General features: G+C 31.4%; 1 protein-coding gene across 2 annotated transcripts in view; it reads left to right on the forward strand.

Annotated features, from left to right (window-relative positions):
• The window catches only part of LOC129984347 (sodium/potassium-transporting ATPase subunit alpha-like), a 90,769-nt gene that overhangs the window by 32,324 nt on the left and 32,301 nt on the right, over nucleotides 1-26,144 (forward strand). For both annotated transcript variants that reach the window (XM_056094212.1, XM_056094213.1), the window contains exons 8-12: nucleotides 2,926-3,124; nucleotides 12,429-12,540; nucleotides 14,257-14,389; nucleotides 21,773-21,959; nucleotides 23,606-23,781. In XM_056094212.1, coding sequence (XP_055950187.1) covers nucleotides 2,926-3,124; nucleotides 12,429-12,540; nucleotides 14,257-14,389; nucleotides 21,773-21,959; nucleotides 23,606-23,781 — 807 coding nt within the window. The remainder of the gene's footprint in view (nucleotides 1-2,925; nucleotides 3,125-12,428; nucleotides 12,541-14,256; nucleotides 14,390-21,772; nucleotides 21,960-23,605; nucleotides 23,782-26,144) is intronic.

A 26,144-nucleotide genomic window follows, 5' to 3' on the forward strand; every position in this document is an offset into this window, starting at 1 on the left:
GATAATTATAACATAAAGAAATAATCTTTGACCTCTACCGCATTCTAAACTAAAATTGTTCGATTTTTTTAAGAAAATGTGAAAAAAAAAGAAAAGAAAAGGAAGAGAGAAGCCTAGATATGAAATACATTTGTTTTATTCATTCTCCTTCCGTTCTTTCCTCTATATAAGCGCCATCTATCGTTCATCTTTTAAACTACAACCAACAAATATTCCCCTGTATGTCAAAAGCAAGAAAACTCGGAAATTCCCATTAAAAGATATCGAAACAAAGATTCAAAACATGAAAAATCCTAACATTTCCTTAGTTAGCGACACATTAGGGTTATTTATAATAACTAGCAGTAATTAAACTTTTCGAGATTATTCGAGTAAGCAGCTCTGAAAGTTATTGTGGTTTGCTTGGTTAAGCAAAAAATTTATAAGTTGTTTGGATGCGAGGAAGTTCCGCCGAGGCTTAAAGAATGCAATAACGCTCTTTCAAGAAAACGCTGGGTTTATTGTCCGAAGTTGAAGATAGCGACTTAACACATGAAAAAAAGTGTCTCGGAACTCTGTTCGAGTAATTAATAATATGTTAATGTTATTTTGACTTGAGAATTGAGTATCTTCGAGTTCCTCCCAAAAGAAGATAAGGAAAAACATGGAGAAGAAAAAAAATTATTATCAGAATGTCATGTAGTAGTAGCAGGGATAAAAAAAAAAAGAACCATTAACATCTGACCTTTTAGAGCTAGAAAACAGTGGTAATGAGCTCGAGCTGCTTTTGAATTTTTTATATTTTTGTTTGAAAAGTGTAGTTTTGTCTTTTTTTCTGCTTTTAAACCGATAATAGCAACAAAAGCAAACATTAACTATTTGGTGTATAAAGAACGATTAAGCCTTAAAAATTTTTTTTGGATGCGTTTTGTGGATGATTTTATTGTAAAGATGGTTTTGGTTTTCATCAATAAATAGGATTCATTTATATTCTTGGAGGGAATAACATTAAATTTGTGTTTCACATCGTAAATCAAAAATGCCTTTAACTTAATTCGAAAATAATTCATATAAATCGTGAAAAAAAATGAACCAGTGTTTTATATAGTGAAAATGTGAGAAATCACCCGAAATATGAGAGTTTGCATTTAGTTTTTTTAATGTTTTTTTCCTTCTTTTTAGCATATAAAGTACAGAGAAAATATTCTAAAAATAAAAAAAATAAATTGAGATTTGAGATTTTAACAGATCTTATTTAAGACCTCCATGAGTTTGAAACAAAATTTTTTGGCATTACGTCTATCTGTTCTATGAAAAAGATAACTTAAAAATTCTTTGAGCTAAATGGATGAAATTTAATATATATTCTTTATATCACATTTTTAGATTTTTATTAAATTTTGTGCGAAATTCATTCAGAAGTCTGTCTGACCGGCTGTCCGAATATAAGTTAACACGATAATTACAAAACGATGGAAGCTAGATAGATAAAATTTGGTACTCTGATTTAGCATCAAAAAGGTAGAGATCTATCAAAGTTGGAATAAAATCTGTCGAGAGTTTGACTTTTGGTCTGTCTTTAACTTTATGAGTATGTAAACCCGATAACTCAGAAATACAATTCAATATGTAACTTTCTAATTTCAATTATAGTTCTGTGTCAAATTTTGGTTTCGATTGATTGAAAACAATGTGTCGAAAACACAAATTCAATTTTCTTGTACTATTTCTTTTATATTATATTAAAAATCGCCAAAGATCACATTATTGGTTCATTAAAAACGTTAAATTCACGCCAAATATCAATATTTTATTTATTATTGTTCGCCAATGCCAAGCAAAGCATTCGTGGTCTTAGCCAAGGTACCCGATTTTATACGGGCATAAGGAGATAAGACCCTCATTTCAGATTTTCGATTTAAAGAAGACCACCCTTACGGGTTTTTATATTAAATGATTAGTTTATTAAACTGTGCGATTTTGTATAGAATTTTTTCCAAAATAGATTATTAGTGATTATTAGAGGCCCATTTAATTAAAATATATCATTAATAAAAACTGGAGGTCGAATGTTAATTGTTGCAAATTCGCGTGCGAGTTAGGTATTTTAGCATGAAGCTAAACCAATTACGATTTTCCCCCCTTTATTTTTATCTCCTGGCATAATGCAGATGTTGCCTGATTTTCTTCAGCAGTCTTTTACAAAAGAATTTTAGTCTAAAATGTTTTGCAGCATTCAAACCTTCTATGATTATGAAGTATTTTAATATAATACTTTTAATTACTACTACACACAAATTAGTTATATGCTTTTATTTGACATAACTTGTTTCATGTTTGTGAAGATGGAATTTTGTATTCAAATTTGCACTCATTTCCCGTCAGGCAAGTGCTTTGAAATTTTCTATATTTGACAAATGAAAACGAAATATTTTAATGTTTTAGGAACTTATTGAACGTTGAAATGATTAAATATATCTTGACTTGGCTCTATTTCGAGAACAACATACAGAAATAATTGGCTGAAAATAAATGATCTTGACCTTCTGTCATATAGCAACGATATATAAAATATATTAAAGATTAAAAAGTAGGATACATTAAATATAAAAAAAAGTCTTTGGAGCAGGATATTACAGTACTATAAAGTACAAAGCAAAATTTTAAAATTAAAAACATAGTCGTACTGAAAACGATATTACAAAGAAACTAAGTCAACATGAATATTACGAGATTTTTAAACATCCTTCAACAACATTTGTATGTTATAAATGTGATTAAAATTCAAACTTACTTAGAGTATTTTAACTAAAACCTCACGCTTTTACGATTTTGTTTTGACTTCCATTATTTTGATAAAATTGGCTTTTCTCCTTTTTAATACACTAATGAAAATTCATCTAAATTTTTATTTTATTTTATAATACGAATCGAACATTTTTGTAGGTATGTCTGACTTTAACGGCCAAGCGAATGGCATCGAAGAATTGTCTCGTAAAGAATTTGGAGGCTGTGGAAACTCTAGGCTCCACCTCCACCATCTGCTCTGATAAGACGGGTACTTTGACGCAGAATAGAATGACAGTGGCCCATATGTGGTTTGATAATCAGATCATCGAATCGGATACGACGGAAGATCAATCAGGTGAGTTTATTTTCGAAACATTCCAGAATGTATGACTGTCCTCTCTCAGATTTTCTATGGGATGCGGTAGTCCCGGATTTGGGGCTTGTAGGTTCAAATTTTCAACCTGATTTCAGCGAAGAACCGTCATTCAAAAGGATTTGATCTACTTTAAATCTGTCAGGGTCGAATGACCTTCCTTGTGGTGGTGTGGATGCTTGGAAAGAGGAAGGGTGACAGCTCAAGAGTCGCCCTCGTCATCTGAGCGAGCCTAACAATTACAAGTTGCTCCAAAATAATCCCAGTGTTGTTTTAAACCGAGATATTTAAGTAACTAAAATATGAACTCAAAATTTCATTTTATATTTTGAAATGTTCTTTAAATCCTTACGCATTTTTGTTACGTTTTGATTATGGTGGAAGGTTTATTTAACTCCCTTACGAAAAGAAAAATGAATAAATGTATGTATAAAATGTATAAATGTATGAAAAAACTCCATATCAATAAGCACTCACATAATTGCACGCATCGTAATATGGCTGCATATAAGGAAATTTGATGTATTTTTTAAAAAAAATAGGCGAAAGTTTTTTAAAAACTTTTTAAAAAAGAAGAAGTAAATTTTAGTAATATTCATTATCTTGCATTTTAATAATTTATAATTCCCTAAAATACTTCACAATACACTTACTCTTATGGCTAAGTACTCATTGCATTTCACACTTAATTAAGAGTGGCTTAAGTCCTATGAATGCTTGATAGTTTTGTTTCATGAAAAGGCTTCATTGTTGTGGTGCTCTTAGGATCACTTTACTTACACATCACTCTCTTGGGATCACTTTAAGATAAACCGTCCTCATATAATTAAGATCGTCATGATTGTCTCAAAGACAAGGATCGGATGTCAAGAAGCTTAGTGTTGAAGATCCTTGGGAATCAGTAGTAAAACAAATATAAAGGGAAGCTCGTAGCAAAGCTTACACCGGGTTGATTTATGTGGATTATGCCTTATTTAGCATGTGATTGAATTGAGCTCTTTTAGGTTTTGGCTTTTAAGTTCTCAAACCTTTTAGGAAGTATTACTCTGGTATTTTTGCTTTTCACTCTTTAAAATTTCACAATAAAAACTTGCCTTTAACTTTTTATTATTTTGTTATTGAACAATATTATTGACCTTATTCTTCTTGGAGATACAGTTTGCATTCATCTTACATTACATTAGGGTTCCGTTTTGAAGGAATATTTTAAGAACAATATCTTTTTGAATCGTGGTAAGATAATGAGGACGACACCAAATCTAGCAGTCTACTCTACAAATAATATCAGCAGAAAAAACATTTCATCTTCTACGCCAGATCTGATATGCAGCAGATTCACATATATGAAGAAATTTGGCGGTGGTACTTTAGGGGTTCATCTCCAGAATTTTATTGTCAGGTAAGTGCCAACGATACAGATGTGCGCGAGTTTTCTGGGCTTACGGGCTGGCACTTATGCTGTATGTGTTTATGTTTCTCCCAGAGTTCGAAAAAAGTGTTTTCGGACTCTTGAAGGTCTGAAATGCAGATATAGCACTCTCCCGAGTATCCGGCCTAATGTGGCGGAAGGTTGGGCCGGATAAAAAAAGCCGGATTGATCGCAGTTTTATGAACTCATTTCTTTACCCACCAATACTAGAAGAAAAAGTTTTTATATCAAAACTCAATGTTATAAGACGTATTTTCTCATTTCTTTTGAGTACTAAGTCCTCTATTTATCTCAAGCCACGTAGAACATGAACGTGGCCGGCGAATCATAGCAGCCGTTGCAGGTAACGTGTCGAGTTAAAATAGAAGGCTGTGTAGCGATAGTTTATATATGTTTATATACTTCACTGCACGTTTCAGCAATTTATTTAAGGAAAAAGTAAGTTAAAGCTTATAAACTGTTCACATTTTAACATAAATTTTGTAATGCCTAACTTAAATGCAGGAAGCATAAAGAAAACCTTAACGCAAATAGTAGGCCTAATTTTTAGGAAAATTGACTCAAACGAATTTTATTTTCCACTGATAAATAATACACAGATATGAAAAGGTAACTCTAAGATAAGAGTCAACATTTACAGTTTTTAGTTGTTGAAAAACTTGGTCGGTTAGTACGAAAGCCGGATAGTCGCGAACCGGATATTCGGGAGTGCGCTGTAATCGTCAAAATCTTGAATTCGAATGTTTGACAATTATAATACTTTCTCTTTATATTGCTCGTGAAGGAGAGAATAAAAATAAGTCAACCATCTAACTCTCCGACCCGCCCGAAGGCACACGGATTTAAACCATAAAACTGAATGACCGGACCGCCGCAACAGCAACATTGGCGGGAACTGTGGTTGAGTCCTAAGGGCCGTCACCGGCCCCGGTACAACAATCCCCGAAGGAAGTACGTCCCGTCATCGATGGGAGGAGCCAGATCCCCCACCTATTAGTGTACCCTCCAGGGTGGCGAGATCCAACCACCATGCCGGAAGCCTATCATCCTCATTTCGAGGTGCCCCCCGGGGGGGACAGAAAATAAAAATAAAATGAAAATCCCCGAGCAGACTCATTAATTACTTAAAATAAGATTACTTATGATTTTCTATTAAAAATCTTCAATTCTTTTAAGAGCATCTTGTCTGCAGCATTAAATCTCCATAAGACAGGTTTTTATTCAGCTGAATCATGAAAAATCAGGATTCAGCTGAATCAATTTAATCAGGATTCAGGTTTAAATTTAAGTGTGTCCTTTAGTTTCTATCTTCGACACTATTCGAACACTATTCCCATTTATTTTTATAATTTTTACATTTAAGCCAGACTTGATTTGCTTGCTTTGGTGGAATTTCAGAACGAGACCCAAAATGAAAACATCTTAGCCGACATGGACCGAAAATTCAATTCATGAACACATCTAAACACCCAATCTCGTTGAAATGTCCGATATTTGGCCTCCGTTGGAATCAATATAAACTTCCCAGGGCGAAAATAAATAAAAAAAGGAGACCCGAATGAAATTGGTTTCGGTTTTAGAACTAGTGGGATTAAAAGACTCCTATTTTGCGCACTTTTTTTCTTCGCACATCGGTGTCATTTGCTGGGAATGGAATGAAAAAAAATTTCTTTGGCATTTTTTCATTCCAAAGGGAATTAATAGCTTCTAAAGGGAGAACTACCATTTTTTTTCTCTCCACCAAAAAAGAAGAAAAAAAAAAAAAAAAAAAAGGCTTTGTCACTGCATGGAAGGTCGATTCATTCATTGATGGCTTTCAAAAACGATCTTGTTTTCTTTCAACTGGCTACGCGGGTATCTTCTTCCTTTTTCAGTTATTTGTCATTTTAGGCGGGGTGACGTCCGAAGGAAGGTCCGATCCGATGAATGAATGGGAAGTCTGTGATAGTGAAGGGAGATGGGAAGTCGCGATGATGAGTTTTAAATTGATTGCGAAGGTCGATTCGGCCGGACTACGAGTCGGCCATTAAAGAACTAAAAATTCGCTTCGTTCGAAAGGATGCACGGTGTCATCTTGTCGTTTTTTTTTCTTCTCCGAATGTGTGAAGTGATATGGATTTTGCGCCGAGTAGGAAGAATCAAGAATTCCATTTCATGAATTAAGGACCAATTACATGCCCACTCAGATTCGGGATGTTTTGATTCCCAAGTCTGGGTCCTTGCGGGATTCACGTTAATGCGATGAGATAGAACATTCGAGAAAGATGAAATCGAAATAAGTGGATGTGATCTGATAGGAAAGAAAAGAAATAGTCGTGATTGCAAAGTTAAAAATGTCAGGTTTAGCTGCTAATATTCTCGAAAAGAGGAAGTAGTCGTAAATATTTGATTGATGAGCTTGGAATTGAAAAGATGCATCCAAACATTTAATTGAGTCATATCTAATAAATATGCCTAGTTCCAGATCCAAAATTCTCCAGCATAACAGCACCGGAAATTTCTTAATCTATTTATTCCCTTTGAGAAAATAATTATTTTTTGATATTCTGATTCCAGTTTATTAACCTGATGTTTCAGATAAAAAATTTAGAGGTCATTATACACTGGTGGAAAAAAAATCCCAACGCCAAGAAAAAATTATTGTAGAATAATGAAATTTGGTTAATGCATTTGTCTAGTTAACATGTTTAATTGATTAAATTTTCAAGATCACAGGTTAATTTAAGCTCAAGAAAATGCATTTCAAATGTGAAATGCTGTTACATTAATAGCCGGTGTAATCTCCAGAATTTTGAATTCAAGCCTGCAAACATGCATGCATTGTGTCATACAGGTGCCGAATGTCACTTTGAGGTATGTAGTTCAATGTTTGTTGTACTTGTTCTGTTTATACTGGGACCGTCAGTGCTGGCTGTGGATGCTGCTGGAGTTGTCGTCCAATGATATCCCATAAGTACTCCATTGGAGACAGATCTGGTGATCTCGCAGGCCAAAGTAGCATGTCTACACTCTGTAGAGCACATTGCGTTACAACAGCGGTATGAGGGCGAGCGTTATCTTGTTGGAAAAAATCCCCCTTGAATGATGTTCGTGAATGGCAGCAATATAGGTTGAATTCCCATACTGACGTACAAATTTGCAGTCAGTGTGTTTGGAATAACACCGAGAGTGCTCCTGCTGTCATAGGAAATTGCTCCCCAGATCATGACTCTAGATGTAGGTCCAGTGTCGCAGACAGTTTGGTTGCAGGCGTTCTCCTGGCCTGCTTCTGACAAACACACGGCCATCACTGGCACCAAGGCAAAATCTGCTTTCGTTAGAAAACACAACAGATCTCCACTCCGTCCTTCAATGAGCTCTGGCTTGACGCCACTGGCGTCGCAAACGACAATGGCTTGGAGTCAGTTGAATGCACGCTGTAGGATGCCTGGCTCAGAGCTGTCCTTGAAGTAACCGATTTCTAACAGTTCATTGTGTCATTGTGGTACCAACTGCAGCTCAAATTTCTGCCACAGACGCAGTACGATGCGCCACAGCCGTACGCCGAATGCAGCGGTCTTCGCTCTCTGTAGAGCCACGTGGAACCCGGTCTCTTGAGGGCGTACCATCCCTTGACCACTGCTTTCAACAATCATGCACAGTGGATACATTCCGGCCAAGTCTTTCTGCAATATCACGATAAGAAAATCCATCTTCTTGTAGTCCTATTACACGACTTCGTTCAAACTTGGTGAGCTGTTGATAATGGCTTCTTTGTCTTATTAAAGGCATTCTTGGCTAACATCAACTCAATATGTCAAATTTCAAAGATAAATAACGCTCATGATTTTTACAAAGAATATAGAGAAATTATTATAATCGAAAAAAAAAAAAATCTAGCTCAAGAGTTTGATAAATCTCCACATTTTAGACCTCCCTGAGTTCTCAAAACACATTTTTAGCATTATGTCTGTATGTGATAAAAATAACTCAAAAACATATAGAAAATCTTAGTAGAAGAACAGAATTTTGTATATTGTCTTTAAACAAAATTTGTTGATTTCTTTAAATTTGGAGCCGAATCCGTTCAGAGGAAGTCCGTTTGTTGAGTTGTTCGAATATAATTTAGCACGATAACTACAAAAGACTATATTACAGACATCTGTCAAATTTTGAGTCAAGTCCAATCAATGTGTTTTACTGTCTTTCGGTCTGTACTTTCAGAAATAAGTTAACGCGAAAACTCAAAAACGCAGTGACTTAAATATATCAAATTTGGTATGAGAATTTGTGACTACAAGTGTAGTTTTGTGAAAATTTTTGGTTTCAATAGTTTTGTACGCATCGAAAACAAAAATTCGACTGTTGGATACCATTTAACCGCATGCGAAGGATTAATCGCCAAAAACTCGCCTTAGATGACTCGATGGATTCAGTAAAAATGTTAGTTTCAATAGTTTGGAAAACTCGCATCGAAAACAAAAAATCGATTTTTGGATACCATTTAACCGCATACCAAGGATTAATCGCCAAAAACTCGCCATAGATGACTCGATGGATTCAGTAAAAATGTTAGTTTCAATAGTTTGGAAAACTCGCATCGAAAACAAAAAAACATCGATTTTTGGATACCATTTAACCGCATACCAAGGATTAATCGCCAAAAACTCGCCATAGATGACTCGATGGATTCAGTAAAAATGTTAGTTTCAATAGTTTGGAAAACTCGCATCGAAAACAAAAAAAATCTATTTTTGAATACCATTTAACCGCATACCAAGGATTCATCGCCAAAAACTCGCCATAGATGACTCAATGGATTCAGTAAAAATGTTAGTTTCAATAGTTTGGAAAACTCGCATCGAAAAGCAAAAAAATTTTTTTTTTAAAAAAAATCGATTTTTGGATACTATTTAACCGCATACCAAGGATTAATCGCCGAAAACTCGCCATAGATGACTCGATGGATTCAGTAAAAATGTTAGTTTCAATAATTTAGAAAACTCGCATCGAAAGCAAAAAAAAAAAAAATCGATTTTTGGATACCATTTAACCGCATACCAAGGATTAATCGCCAAAAACTCGCCATAGATGACTCGATGGATTCAGTAAAAATACTAAATTCACGCCAAAGATTAATATTTCGTACTATTGTAATGCAAGACGTTCTCTGGTATAACACCTTTATTAGAGGATTTGCGAGAAAGTTTAGGAATGACCACTCCGACTGATTATTTTTCTGTATCATAACAAGCATTTCTCATTTATTTGAAGAGTACTATACAGCACTAAAATATTTCCAGGAAACCGAATTAAAATCAAACCTCTAATGGAACTTAAAATTTCCTTCTCTTGCTTTGCAGAAACCTTTTCCAAACTTATTATTCCTCTGCTGACTCTTTGTTATTCCAATTCTCATAATTCGTCCTTAAAACAGTTGATTCTGTGGGAACTTTTAATGACTCGCTGCAGGCTTCGGATTTCTCTTAATGTAAAGTCCATTTCAGAAGCAGATACCGAGCACGCTTATTTCGCAAACAACCCCGGGATTCCTTAAATTTCTCTCCATCCACCTGTTTCTCGACGACGCTTTCTCACTTAATTAAGTTCCCCAGTTGGCGGATATACCAAAGCATAAAAGGGGGGAGGGGGTGCATGAGCTCAAAGGTAATTTATGTTTGAGATAACTGACTAAATGTCACAACAAATAAAAGTGTCTTTGAAAAGCGATTTTATTGGATGCAATACACTAAGATTTGAACAAATTGCGTTTTATCAAAACATGATTTTTATTGTATTACTTAACTAATTATGTCTGTGATGTGATAATGAGATGTGTTAATTATATGGATGCATCAGGCGGAATCATTCTTGAGACCTTAAAAAGAGACGATTGTGTCCTAATTTAGATTTTATCATTAATTAGCCGTCTTTGACGACCAGCTGGTTCGTCTGGATGCCGATAAAAAAGAAATTAGTAATATTGACGTCTCATTATGAAGCAACACTACGTCTATTTTGGTTCGCATAGAATCAAATTCTGAGTCGCCTGCAGATGAGGAAGATGACAAGCTAACAATCCCTTTGTAGCTTGCAGGGAATTGTAGTAGTCCTACTTCAACGAGAGAATATTAGATATCGACGGATTGAATGCGCATCAGTCCTGATTGCAGTTCGGTTCTTTGATTTGATTTATGAACCTTGAACCCTCTAGTGAAAAGTCACCAAGCCATTGCGGCGTATAAAAGAAATGTATACAATTTTTTCTTATTTATTTTATTTGCGTTATTTTATTAGTGCTTTAAGTTACTGCCATGTATCTTATCTAACGTTTTTTAAAATATGAGATCAATTAAATACATATTTATTGTATATTTTTTAACAATCAAAAATTTCACACGAACCTATCTCTGAATATTTTATTTAAGGCCTTTTTAAACGGTTAAAATTATAACAATGTATCAAATTTTCTGAATAGGTTTAACAAAGTATTGCCAAGAACTTCTGAAATCGTTTAATAAAATTTGTTTTTTAAATTTTGTTATCCATTTGCCATTATGATTCCTTTTAAAGGGAAGGTTCGAGTATATTTAATGTCTGTTATGTTTTATATGGTAACCCGTTTCATTTAGAGTTACTAAATTTGTCACGAATAGGATTTAGAGCGATCATGTCTATCAGAAGTGTTTTTTAAATATATTAATTGATTTGAATTCATTGAAAACTGAGTGAAATTTAATTAATTAAACACGATAACTTTTGGAAATATTATTGCCCAAAGCTAATTTTTTATACTGTCTTAAAATTCTAAAAATTATCTTTTCAGTAATAGAAAATAAATTAAGAAAATTTCTCGTAATTTTAACAAATGCGTGAAAAATATTCCTTGCTGTAATATAATTTGCAGCACTACTCGTTTTTATTGCTGAAATTCACTTCAAATTCATTTAATGATTTTATCAAATCTTTAAGTCCTGCGTTTTTCTTCGGTTGAAAAATATTTTATTTCAGATGTATTTTTTTAAAAAAAAATCAAGACGTTTACTTTATTCTTATGCTATGAAAAAGTAGTAAGAGATGTCAGGTAATGTAATAAAAGATAATTTACGAATATTTCAGTTTACTTCTATCTCTCTTTCTGCCGATAATTTCGGATATTGGGAAATTATTATTTCAAGATTAAATTTCTTATGTGATATTTATTAAAAGTGCTTCAATTATTTAAGAGATTTTCTTATTTTCTAAAGATATAAATATATTTAATCTCATAGGAAAAGTAATATTTTTTTGCATTTAAAGTTAAAGCATCTGTAACTATTAAATAAAATTATTCATTTATGCAAAATAACTAGATAAATTTCATTTAGATAAATTATAACTTATTAATGTTTTTTACTGTTCTATTATTAAATGCATATGGTAATTTATATTTGACATGTGATTTATTTAATATATAAATTAGTGATTTAGATAGTTTCTGTCACCTTTTTTTATTTTCTAAATATATGCAAGTTTAAATTACATAAGAAATTGATTTAGATTTATTTCAGTGCAAAAGCAGCTAGAGCAATTAATTTGTTTCAGTTAACGTTTTTTCGCGGAATTTATTTGCAGTCCAAAAGATGGGCAGTAGTTTGCGAGAGAAGATATTTGAATAAATCGGTTTTCATTTTTATATCCAGCTAGTGTTTTTTTAAACTTTTTATTGGATGTCATATTTATTCATTCTATATGTAAACATAGACATAACGATTTTTATTTACATTAAGACGAGGGAAATGCAATGTTTTACTGCTATTATAAAATTGGCATTTTATTGTATGCTCTTACATGCACTTTTTACAACTGATTTTTACAATTTTTGACATCTCGTCACAGGTGTGCAGTATGACAAAACTTCTGCTGGATGGCAAGCTCTAGCAAGAGTGGCCTGTCTCTGCAGTAGAGCGGAATTCAAAGCAGGACAAGAAAACATTCCTGTTCTCAAGAGGTAAGTTCCTATGATTTAGCTCGCCTCTTATATTTAGGAGACATTGTAACGGCAATGAGCATCACTCGCACTTCCTTTGCACTGTTTGTTTCCGGACACATAGACAACTGTTGATGATAGAATTTCGCTAAGGGGTGATACGCAGAAAGATGAGCAGTTATTATGTCACCAAATTTTATGAATAACCTGAATTCAAACCATTGCTGAATTCACCCTATTATCACCTATCACCCTATCTCCACCTTCTATTTTTTTTTTTCCTCACATGATTTTTTTTAATGAAATAAAATAAATACGCTTAAGTGAAGTTCCGGAAGGTTTCCGAATGTGCTAATATAAAGTATACAATTGTGTTTCTAATTTGATCTGGAAAGATTTTGATGAGTCCTAAAAGCTCCCAGGATCTGAATTCAAATAAATAATATTAATCAGTCAGGATACATTTGATTAAATGATTTGGAATAAATGAATCATTTTAAATGGGAAATATGTTTTTCAGTTATTTTTTTTTTGTTTTACTAATACATAATAATTTGAGTTGGAAAAATTTTAAATATGAATTTTTGTTATACATTAAATATTTTCATAAAACGATTCAAATGTATGCCATTGCGGAATACGTGTTTAATCCGCTAAATGATTTTAGGAAATATTCTAAACATGCTCTAGACTCATTAGATTCTGATTCAACAAATTATTACAGAAGAATAATATTGTTCGCATTTATATTCTTGTCAATATATAATATCAGCTATGCGTAACATAAAACATAATTATCCTTATCAAAATTAAACTAAAAAAATCAGCTTCTTTTACTCAGAAAAACTGCAAGTGATGTGACAAATTATAAATTACTACTGTACATAAATTGCGATGGAAGTGACTCTTTTTTAAGCTAATAGACACAGAATCTGACTCACGAGACATCAGTACAACATAATTCAACTAACTATTTCATTTTCCCATATTGAAAATGGTAATGACGCTTGCAAACGCATTTGTCGATTCGAATCCAGCGTTATGCTGCTAATTTATACTTCCCTTTTTAAAGCTTATGAGTTTAAATTCTAAACTTTAATCGAATTTCCTCACACTCTGTAAACACTTTTTGAATATTTTTCTTCTACAAATGAAAAATTTTGATGCTATGTTTCGTCTGAACAAAAAGTCTTCGGTATATCATATTTAAATACACTCGTCACTCTCATCATAGGATTACACTGTACCTTTATTTAAGCTTTGATTTACAGTTCGTATTGTAATGACATTATAATAAGTATATTTAGCCATGCCTTTAAGGTGTTTGAATATCTGTTTAACGGTCAGCGCACTGGTACTGACGCATGTATTGACACTTGGCTGCTCGAATCCCACATCATTATATAGTTTTAATTATGCACGGAATAAAACATAATTGTCTTTATGAGAATTAATCTTATAAAAATAAGCTTCTTTTTCTCAAAAGACTCCAAATGTAATGGCAAATTATAAATTACCATTGTAAATAAATTGCGTTGGGAATGACTATTTTAAAAGCTGATAGACACAGAATTTGACGCACAAGATATCAGTATGACACTATTCAGCTATCTATTTCCTTTTCAAATATTGAATGCATTGGTCTGTATTGTAAATTAAGGTCTTTTAAGAACCCGATGTATGAATCTCTGCTCTATTTTGTACCTTTTAAATGAACAAGAAATCTCTCTTTTGCAGGGACTGTATAGGTGACGCTTCCGAATCCGCCATTTTGAAGTGCATGGAACTGGCTATAGGCAATGTGGCTGCTTATCGCAAACGAAACCCAAAAATCTGCGAGATACCTTTCAATTCCAGCAATAAGTATCACGTGAGTTTTTACATTTTCAATTTATTTTTTCACGAAAGCATCCATTGAGAGACAATTATTATTTCTACTAATAATATAGATAAATATGTGTACGTCTGTGTATGTGTTGGCTTTCTACAAATACAAACAACAAATATAGCATATATATACTTCGGAAAGGGAGAATGTTCACCTTGGAGTGATTTTTTTAAAATTTTAATTTATTAAAAACTAGCCGCCTTTGGCGACCAGCCGGTTCGCCAATCTTAATGCTCGTTAAGATTTTAATAATTAAATATTTTATGCAATTCCAAATTTAACAGATTCTTCAGCAAAATATTTTAAAACTTCAAATTTTGATAGTCATATAATTCACTCATAATATTATAAATGCCTTCAGTCATAACGTGATATGTATCTCTCTAATTTTCTATTACCCGTCGTAGTATTTATGCTTTAAATTAAAGTGTAAATGATTAATCTGCAATTAATATAATAATATTTTTTACTGAAACAAAGCATTTTTTTAAAAAAAATATGATTACTGATAATAGAGTCACTGAGCGTTTAAACTTTATGGGCACTAAAGAATATCTTTCTTAATTTATGTAATATCTCAAGAATTTGTCAACAAAATTTTCTCAGATTCATCATGAACAGATCGATTCATTAACAATGTTTAATTTTAAATGCATCAAACACTAAGAAAATAAAATGAATCGTTTAAAATAATCGGTCGAAAACAGGTTTAAAAAAACTACTTAAAAAACGATGTACTTAAAACTATAAGCATATACAAAAAAATATATAACTAACATAAATACAATTTAATTACAAAAGCATGCAACTAACCTAAAAATAATTTAAATCATTGAAAACAGGTTAAAAAAAACTACTTAAAAAACGATGTACTTAAAACTATAAGCATATACAAAAAATATATAACTAACATAAATACAATTTATTTACAAAAGCATGCAACTAACCTAAAAATAATTTAAATCGTCCGTTGATAATGGTTGTCATGGCAACAATCGGAACACAATGAGCATGCGTGAATTTTCTTCGCCAATTATGGTAACGCAAATGCGTGAATTTTTCTACGCCAGTTGGGGTAACGCTATGCAGATTATACATTTTTAATTTCCTTTATTCTGTGTTATTTTAATTCAAAAGTACTTCAGAATGAATCTGAAACATTTATTAATTAACAATGTTTAATTTTAAATGCATAAAACATTAAGAAAATAAACAGAATCGTTTGAAATAATCCGCCGAAAAACGTTAACCCTAGCCTCATTTCTGTTGGGAGAAAAGAAATACTGAAGCATTTCTCATTTGGCGGTGGGGAAAATGGAAGATTTTTTTGGCGGGTAAGTTAGTTTTTAATTAATAATTAAAATTCTAATTAAAATTTCAAAAAAAGGGACCCCAGGTGCACATTCCCGACCTCTAAGGTATACATGTACCAAATTTGATAGCTGTATGTCAAATGACCTTACATGTAGAGCGCCAACACACACACACACACATTGAGCTTTATTATAAGTACTAGCCGCCTTTGGCGACCAGCCGGTTCGCCAATCTTAATGTTCGTTAAAATTTTAATAATTAAATATTTTATGCAATTTCTACTTTAATAGCTTCTTCATCAAAATATTTTAAAACTTCAAATTTTGATTATCATATAGTTCATTCATAATATTATAAAGGCCTTCAGTCATAACGTAATATGTATCTCTGTCATTTTCTGTTAGCACCCGTAGAATTTATGCTTTAAATTAAAGTGGAAAGAATTTATCTTCAATTAATATAATAATATTTTTTACTGAAACAAAGCAGTTTTTTTATAATCTGATTACTGAAAATAGAGTCACTCAGCGTTTAAACTTTATGGGCACTAAAGAATATCTTTTTAAATTTATGTAATATCTCAAGAGTTGGTCAACAAAATTTTCTTAGATTCATTATGAGCAGATCGATTAATTAACAATGTTTAAATTTAAATGCATCAAACACTAAGATAATAAAACGAATCGTTTAAAATAAACGGTTGAAAACGGTAGAATTTATGCTTTAAATTAAAGTGGAAAGAATTTATCTTCAATTAATATAATAATATTTTTTACTGAAACAAAGCATTTTTTTATAATCTGATTACTGAAAATAGAGTCACTCAGCGTTTAAACTTTTTGGGCACTAAAGAATATCTTTTTAATTTATGTAATATCTCAAGAGTTGGTCAACAAAATTTTCTTAGATTCATTATGAGCAGATCGATTCATTAACAATGTTTAAATTTAAATGCATCAAACACTAAGAAAATAAAACGAATCGTTTAAAATAAACGGTTGAAAACAGGTTTTAAAAAAACTACTTAAAAAACGATGTACTTAAAACTATAAGCATATACAAAAAATATATAACTAACATAAATACAATTTACTTACAAAAGCATGCAACTAACCCAAAAATAATTTAAATCATCCATTGATAACGTTGTCATGGCAACAATCAGAACAAAATGCGCATGCGTGAATTTTCTTCGCCGGTTACGTAACGCAAATACGTGATTTTTTTCTACGCCAGTTGGGGTAACGCTATGCGGATTAGAAATTTTTAATTTCCTTTATTCTGTTTTATTTTAATTCAAAAGTACTTCAGAATGAATCTGAAACATTTATTAATTAACAATGTTTAATTTTAAATGCATAAAACATTAAGAAAATAAACAGAATCGTTTGAAATAATCCGCCGAAAAACGTTAACCCTAGCCTCATTTCTGTTGGGAGAAAAGAAATACTGAAGCATTTCTCATTTGGCGGTGGGGAAAATGGAAGATTTTTTTGGCGGGTAAGTTAGTTTTTAATTAATAATTAAAATTCTAATTAAAATTTCAAAAAAAGGGACCCCAGGTGCACATTCCCGACCTCTAAGGTATACATGTACCAAATTTGATAGCTGTATGTCAAATGACCTTACATGTAGAGCGCCAACACACACACACACACACACACACATTGAGCTTTATTATAAGTATAGATATAGATTAAGTTTAATTTTGAGATTTTTTTGTGATAACTTTCAAAAATATTATGATGCAAGAATGGCTTTAATACCGTTTTCAAATTAAAAATATAATTTCTTTTAATAATATCAATTTAATGAACGTTGATCCTATTTTTTCCCATTTTTAAATAATATTTTTTTTGTGTCTGATTTCCAACAATAGATTATATAGTTGACCTGAAATTCAAATAACTTTCATTATTTCTTAAAATATTTTCTTCCTTTGCTGAAAGCTAAGGAAGCAGGATTCTATTTAATATCTTGCAGTTTACGAGAATAATAATAATAATAATAAATGAAATTGCAATACCGTGAAAATTAAAAGAGAGGTGAACCGAACAATTGTGTTTTTAAAAGCGCTATGATGTCATGGGACTGATATCCATTAGGAAAATACGTGTACATAATTAAAAGAAAATATATGAGACTATTAAAACACCACGGTTTTAACACCTAACAATTTATCGAAATAATGAACACGGAATTACGTCTAAACGATTAAACTGAAATTAATGCAACTAATATTCTCGGTGAACCAGCTGACTACCAAAGGCGGCTAATTTTAAATAATAAAAAAAAATCTTTTATCAGATGACTTCAAAATAATTTTTTTCTTATCATGCTATAATAGTATTGCATCTTAAGCAGATAATTTGCAGTATCTACACAAATAATTGTATAACAAATGCAGTGGTATAGATAAAAGAGAATTTAGATGGCTCCTAGAGATAGTCTTCAAAAGCATAATGAAGATACAATATCAATGCATATTTTGCATTGTAAAATCTTATATAATGACTGAAGCTGAAAAGACTCAAATTTTGCCTCCGGCGCTACTTATCCTTGTTACGTCATTAAAGTCCTCTAGATAGCAACGAATCACAATGTGTTTCAAGTGGACACTTGGAAGAAAATGGAGATGGCTTTTTTGTGAAATTGATTGAATGTGGCATCAGCATTTGTATTTATCGAAAGCGGTGTATGATCAAAGCGACATGAACGCTTTTATTTTATCAAACGCGTCTAAATTTGCTTCTCATAAAAAAGGGATCATTTTTTGATACCGATCGACAGATGATTGCTAGAAAAATCGATTGTGATGGCCATCATTTAAGAATCTTTCTTTACATGAAATTTAAAATTAATTACTCACCGAAGTTTATTTGGCTGTTTGTAATTTGGAATGCCAGATTCTTTTTAGTTATTTGCAAAAATGGAAATCTGTAGATTTGCAGTTAATAGTCTAAATCTTTCTTTTATGCAAATTTTACTAATTACCTATACCACGAGTATTCGATTTGAAAAGTGTGAACAAATAATTTTAGAATACTGAAAATTCAAAATTTTAAGTCACCTAAATATGAAATAAGTTTTCTCTCGAATAATATCAATAAATTTGTTTATTATTATTATGAATACTTTCCTTCCATAAAAGTCTCGCTGACCGTAGCAAAATTTTAATTTCCTCTAATCACTTAATGATGGTATTTTAATCATAAGACGTGTGACATCTGATTCTACATCTTTATTTTACTCAATAAAGACAAATTTATTTAAAATAGATATTCGAAAAATAAAAGGCAAGTAACTAAGCCGGAATCATACTAATTCTTAGTAGCTTTAATCCAGAGTATTATGAAATTCGTAGATGAGTCAAAAAGTTAGATGCTGTCTATTGTAATAAACTTCGCTGAAAATTATTTTAATGAAACATTGTGGTTAGGGATTGCAATACCGGTATACCGGGATACCGAATACCGGTATTTTGAGCCATTTGTACAATTTTGTAATACCGGTATTCACAAGTTTAAATACCGGTTTTTCGGTATTTACTAGAAATTTTTAAAATGGTCTCCACTATATGTTCAGGGATCGCGAACATAGCAAAATAGTATACATTTTTGTTGTTATGTCTCCGTAACAGGCGAAATTAATTAGTTGATTAATTGCTTAAATCTAAATTAGCGAAACAAGGATTATCCCTGAAAGAAAATATTTTATCCATAACTACTGATGGAGCAACAATTATGAAAAAAGTTAGAAAGTTGATTGGTGCAAATCAGCAGTTGTGCTATGCACATGGATTCAATTAGGAGAAATAGATGTATTATACCAAAAAAATAAAGAACAGAAGAATCCAAATACTGTGGATATAGAAACTTACGATTCCAACTTTGAAGAGAGTAAAACTGAGAGTGATATTGACAATGAAGATAATGACAATGTAATTGTTGAATAAGATATTGCTAATGACGATGAAATATTAATCTATCAAGAATTGCTTCCTATAATTTATAAAGTTCGAAAAATTGTTAAGATATTTAAACGTTCCCCTATAAAAAAGGATATATTACTAAAATATATATTAACTGAAAATAAAATAGAATATATGTTAATATTAGATTCTAAAACACGTTGGGACAGTTTACTCCTAATGATGGAACGATTTTTGAAACTGAGAAATCCAATCCAAAAAGCAATAATCGACTTAAACCTGTAAATTATTTTTTCAGATAGTGAATTCGACTTAATATCCAGAACTATATCAGCTCTACTTCCAATAAAACTGACTATTGAGGCATTATGTCGGAGAGATTCTAATAACAGCTAATGCAACAATAAATTTCATGTTGTAGTCACTGAAAGAACAGCACACATCACTATCTAAAGAATTATATATTACATTGAAAAATCGCACAGAAGAAAGTCATACCGAAATAGAAAATGTCTTTTGGTATTTAAATAATTATAATAATTTTAAAAATGAAAATAAAAAAGAAGAAAAGAAAATAACCAGTTCAAATCTGATTAAGTTTAGAGTAAATTTTCTTAACATTTTTTACCCACAAACCTATCCACATTCAGAAGAATTCGGTTCAATTATCCAAGATTATGATGTCACTACTGTCGATAGTGAAAAGGAATTGTCTCTTGAACAAAAATTAGAATTAGCGATAAATAAAAAAAAAATTCAACGAACCAAAATACAATACAGAAATCAGCTATATCCAAAACCATCCGACGAGAAATCGATTTATTTGAAGATGAGGGATTTAGAGGTAAATACTTTAAAAAAATATATCGTGCATTGCTAACAGTACCACCAGCTAGCGTAGATGCCGAAAGAGGGTTTTCGACAGCTGGCAATTTTTACACAAAATTACTTTTCAGGCTTAATGACAGTACAATTGATACATTATGTTTTTTTAAGATCCCATTTCAAAAATTTGTAATAGTAACACAGACTAAATAGTGATATTTACACTTTTTTTGTGATTTAAATAAATAAGATGTTCCTTTACTTTTTTGTGATTATATACTGTTATAATTTATAAGTTACAAATTATTTTTTGGGATATTTACACTCTCTAACAAAACTGGCAAATAAAACAATGAAACACCTGTGTTTTCTTTCTTTTTCTAAAATTTCTAATACCGGTATTAAAACCGGTATCCCGGTATTAAGATTTAGAAAATACCGAATACCGGTATTGAAATTTTTGTCCGGTATTGCAATCCCTAATTGTGGTAATACTTATGCATTAATCCTGTGTCGTGTAAAGCAGCGATTTTCACACGGCAATTTTAGTTTGTTCTTTTAATTAAACCTTATTTGTCTTATGCAAATATATTTTAGCAGCTGCAAGTGACGTCCAAATTGGAAATGCGTGTTGCAATTCGTTTTTTATGGGAGGAAAGTTTAACTGTATTGAACTTTATCGGCAGTTATTTGAAGTGTATGGGGAAAATGCAATGTCTTGTTAAACTATTGCAAAAGAATGCAATATGTTTGAACAGGACCCTACAGGTACTGATGACACTGAACGTGGAGGAAGGCCATCAATTGCGACAAGTTCTGTGATCGCTGCTCGCGTGAATGCCATTTGAAGGGATTTCTTTGCAGAAGACATTGGAAGTCTTAATAAATCTTTAAATAAAGGAGATAAATACTTAAAAATTTAGGAATTTCAGGATACAAATGAAATTATTGTAAATTTTCGATCTTGTTTTTTTAAGTGTTGCAACCAACTTTTTGACTGATTCTCATACTTTAAAAAATAAATGAAAACAAATTGAATGAATAAAGTTCCTATCTTCTACATATTTTTTCTCAGTATTTTGAAATATTTTGTGCAAACTATGAAGGAAATCACTTCCATTAAATGATCTTGCTTTCATGATATCCAGAGGATAAAAATTACCTTGAGATTTGTATATTAGTTAAATAATAATTCGGTCCTGTTAGTTAAATAATAATTCCTCAATATATTTCTATAATTTCTAAATGTAAGAAAAAAAAATCTCTATTGACTTTTGATATAATTTTTCTGATAGGTGACTATCCACGACTTGGAGGACGGTTCCGGGTATCTGCTATGCATGAAGGGTGCTCCAGAAAGGATCCTGGACCGCTGCTCGACTATCTTCATCAATGGCAAGGAGAAGGTCCTGGACGAGGACATGAAGGAAGCCTTCAATGATGCCTACCTTGAGCTGGGAGGAATGGGCGAAAGAGTCATCGGTAAGACTGGCATTTTGCTACTCAGGCGTGTATTGCCTCTGATGTTCACTATTTGCTGTTGAATACTTTCTTATACGAAAGCGCATCAATTAGTTAAAGTAATAACAATTAAGAAAAGGAAAATACAAGTTCATTAGTCGCGTAAAATTGAACACTATATCCTTTAAACAGCACCAATTATATCATTCCTGTGTCTGCTGAAGAGCAATTATTTTGCGTAAAATACTTACATAGCTGGACCGCTGCTCGACTATCTTCATCAATGGCCAGTGCGATTTGTATGGCATTTTTACAACAGATTAAACATAGCAACTACATTTTCATATACATTTATACTACATTTCAAACTACATTTATACTACATTTCAAACTACATTTATACTACATTTTCAAATAAAATCTTCAGGCGCGAAATTAGCGAGATATGCAGTGAGAATTGGAATCGATGGTATGATTGTCCACTGGAATAAAGAGTAGATAAAACTGCATCGCTGGGAATTTAATAATTTGCTTACTACTGATTTGGTTATTATGATCAAATATTCTTCGGGAATTGTCTCAGAAATTTGTTATGTTTCTTTATATTGATGATTTTCTGCGGTGAATGAATGCCAACGATCTCAGGAAACAATGAGCATGCCTTCTATTTTTCAAAAGATAGCGCTTGATTCATTGCTATAAAGTTAATGATGTATTTTTATCTCACTAGGTTGTTACAAAATGATTGACCATGTTTTACTTTTACTGCTTCTATTCATGATGTAATAATCTGCAACAACGTATATATATATTCCACACAATAATTAATTATTATTATTACGCTTCCCAATACAACAATATTGTTTCACAAAAAGTTGTTTTACCAAACAATTAAAAAATTGTTTTACCAAAGTTGTATGTGAAAAGTAAGCAAAAAACTATGATGCTACTTGTTGGAATTAATTCTTGAATATTTCCATTTACTTAAGTATATTACTGAATTTTTTTCCTAATATTTAAATGATTTTTGAACTAAAGAGCTTGTTTTTATTTTTCTTTAAGGATAAGAGATAAAAAAAATCGGATATCATAGCATGTGCCAAAAATCAGAAGACCATAATAACTAAGAAAATATTATATTTACATAGAGGGATACTCTGACACTCTACAGATTACAAAAAAAAAAAAACAAAAAAAAAACCGTCGAGTTTTAAAAAGGGTTCCAAGTATAATTATATAACTTTAACACTTTATTATACTAAACTAATTGATGTGAAAAAATTTTTCGATGCAATCAATACATCGAAAAAATTTTATTTTGCAAATAATAAGCTTTTGATGACAAAAATATTTTAAATACAAGAAATATCATGAATGTTCAAAATGATGATCATTAGATTCATATCTTCAATTATTGCATTATATTCTAATCTATTAAAAATAACTTTTTAAAACAATTAAAGAACTAATTGTATATAATTTAATAGAACTAAATCTGTAAACAATTACTAATATGACATTTCATCTTCTTGAATTGTCATTATTTCTTCATGCATTAAATAAATAATATCTATACAACTTTTTGATGCGAAGGCAGATGAGCAACCTTGAAAAGCATGAAGACAGAAGAGTTTTACTTCGAGATTTAAATTTGTGGATCATTCCAGGTTTCTGCGACTACAAGCTTCCACAGAGCAGATACAAACCTGGTTATCCATTTGATTCGGAGACCGAGAACTTCCCTCTGTCAGGACTGAGATTCGTGGGGCTGGTAGCTATGATCGACCCTCCCAGGGCGGCGGTGCCCGATGCTGTCTCCAAGTGCAGAAGTGCTGGAATTAAGGTGAGGATTTCTACATTCACTAGAACAACAGCAATAGATCATCAATCAACATTTATGAAATATTTTTTATTGCGACTGGTATTTGTAGATCCAGATGTATAACACCCATAGCAATTACAATTACCAAACCAGTACTCCCACTTTTTAGGCAGACTCCTATAGGAAGACTACATTTCAATGGTACTCATGTCGAGATTTCAGAAAAATTTCTTTCTCTCTCCCTCTCTACATATGCGTATTGCCCACGTTATCTTGTGAACAGGATAATTAGAGTAGTTTTGTTTGGACTTTAACAGGTTTGAAATGTGTTGTTAGAAATGTAACAATCTCGAACTAGTTCTTAAATGGCCTATCTAGCTCAAAAGGAGGTGGAAATGGTGGTGGTGGGGAGGGGTTGAAATTTTCATTTCGCTATAACTTTCTTAATTTTGAAGATAGAAAAATAAATCCAATTGTTCAAATTAGCGCCTCATTAAGGCAAACAACTTTTGTATTAAAGTTTGTTGTATTTAAAATGAATAATGCAACAATTATAAAGGAAATTATAATGAAAAAAATGTAATTAATACATGTAAAAGCATTTGAAATTATATTTTGAAGCGTAATGATTGACAAATGGAAATAAACGTTACACGTTATTATTTTAGAAGAGATTCGCCGAGAGGAAGCTCTAGTAAACTTAATCCTCCCCTGATGGAATCTGCGGAAAGCATACTTTTTTTTAAAAAAATTCTGTGGTATCAACATTTTTATCCAAACAACTGTTCTAATTTTTTATTTCAGTTCTTTTAGAATAGTTAAAGTATTATTGTATAAGTAACCTTTTTGAGAAAGCTTCTTAAAATTTCATTAAAAATTTTCGTAACTATTTAAAGAAAATTCTTAAATGTCCTTTATTTAAAATTAAAAGTGAAAATATAAGTATTTATTATTTGTCTGCCCTTTTTACATTACAACTCAAACCATCTGACTTGATATTACAATATTTGTTACAAATATTTTTTGGAGGGTAGGAATGTGCATCCGAAAGTGAGTTTTTTTGAAGTTTCATTCAGTTTATAAGCTAAACAAAATTTCGGGGATTGTGGTATCATTTCTATAAATGTTGTCGCGCTAAAATTATTTTAAATTCTTCTTAAAATTCAAAAACTAATTTTTTCTTTGATATATTCAATTACACTGTGTAATTTTCCTCCAATTGTAAGAAACTTTAAAAATATTTCTAAATATGATTTGTAACAGTATTTTCTAATGTTAAAATTTAAGTCAACCCTATTTCATTCATTTTTTTAGTTCAGTCTCAAGAAGTAGCCAAAATATCACTTTAATGAATAATGGTTTCACCTGGCTACGCCCTTAGTTAGGTGGTTCAAAACACTACTTGTTTTTCCCCCTGACAAATGGGAATATTCAGTGAAAGAAAATATGACCTTCTGGGTTTATTTATATTAAATCTGCCATGTTGAATTCCCCTTTAGCTGTAAATGCAGAAATGTAATGCTAGAAAATCTATTTTATCAAATATTAATCAAACAATGCGTTTATAATATGACTTTATATCTGACTGGGCATAGTAGTCAAAAAATAAGACCAAGCGTTCATGAAACGATTGTCAATATCAGAGAAAGTTTTGCTAAGAAACCTAAATAGTGATTGGAATTTTGGAAACATCAAAATTAAGTAAATATTTTGAAACGGTAAATTGAGAAAAAAAAATTCTTTTTAATTTATAAGAATATAGGAGATAGAATTTGACAGAAAAGGTGCACTTTTCTCTTAAATGTAATTAATTCAATTTCGTCATCGATATTCCTCCTCCTATAAATGGCATCCAGGATACTTGTCCTGTCTGCGACACTTGAGTTACGTCACTGTTCAGATGATCCAATAATATTTTAGCGTCTTCACAATTTAATTATTAATTTATCAGTTTATGTTATTTGTTTCTGATTTTATAAAAGCGGCGTCATTTGAAAAAACAGACAAAGAAAGCCTCTATGTTATAGTGAATATTTACGAGATATATATAAAAATAAAAAAAGCACATTATTAATAAAAAAATAAATAAAGACATTCTCCTTTTATTGTTTTCTGTATATTAATATTCTGATTGTGTTATACCAAAATATTGAGTTTGAAACAAGAATTGTAAAACGCGAGATACTGGAAGCAATAAAAAAAGGGAAATAAACTAAAATGAATAAAAATACTTTAAACATTTATTAAAAATTCAGACATTTTATGAATGTGATTAAATTCATAATTTACGTACTTAAAATTCTTCCAAAAGAGCTTCGCGCTCACTTTTTATTATTTTATTAAATACAGTTACAAAATATTATTTTACACGCAATGCAGAATTA

Source organism: Argiope bruennichi, chromosome 9 (assembly GCF_947563725.1).
Source record: "Argiope bruennichi chromosome 9, qqArgBrue1.1, whole genome shotgun sequence".
Taxonomy (NCBI): Eukaryota; Metazoa; Arthropoda; class Arachnida; order Araneae; family Araneidae; genus Argiope; species Argiope bruennichi.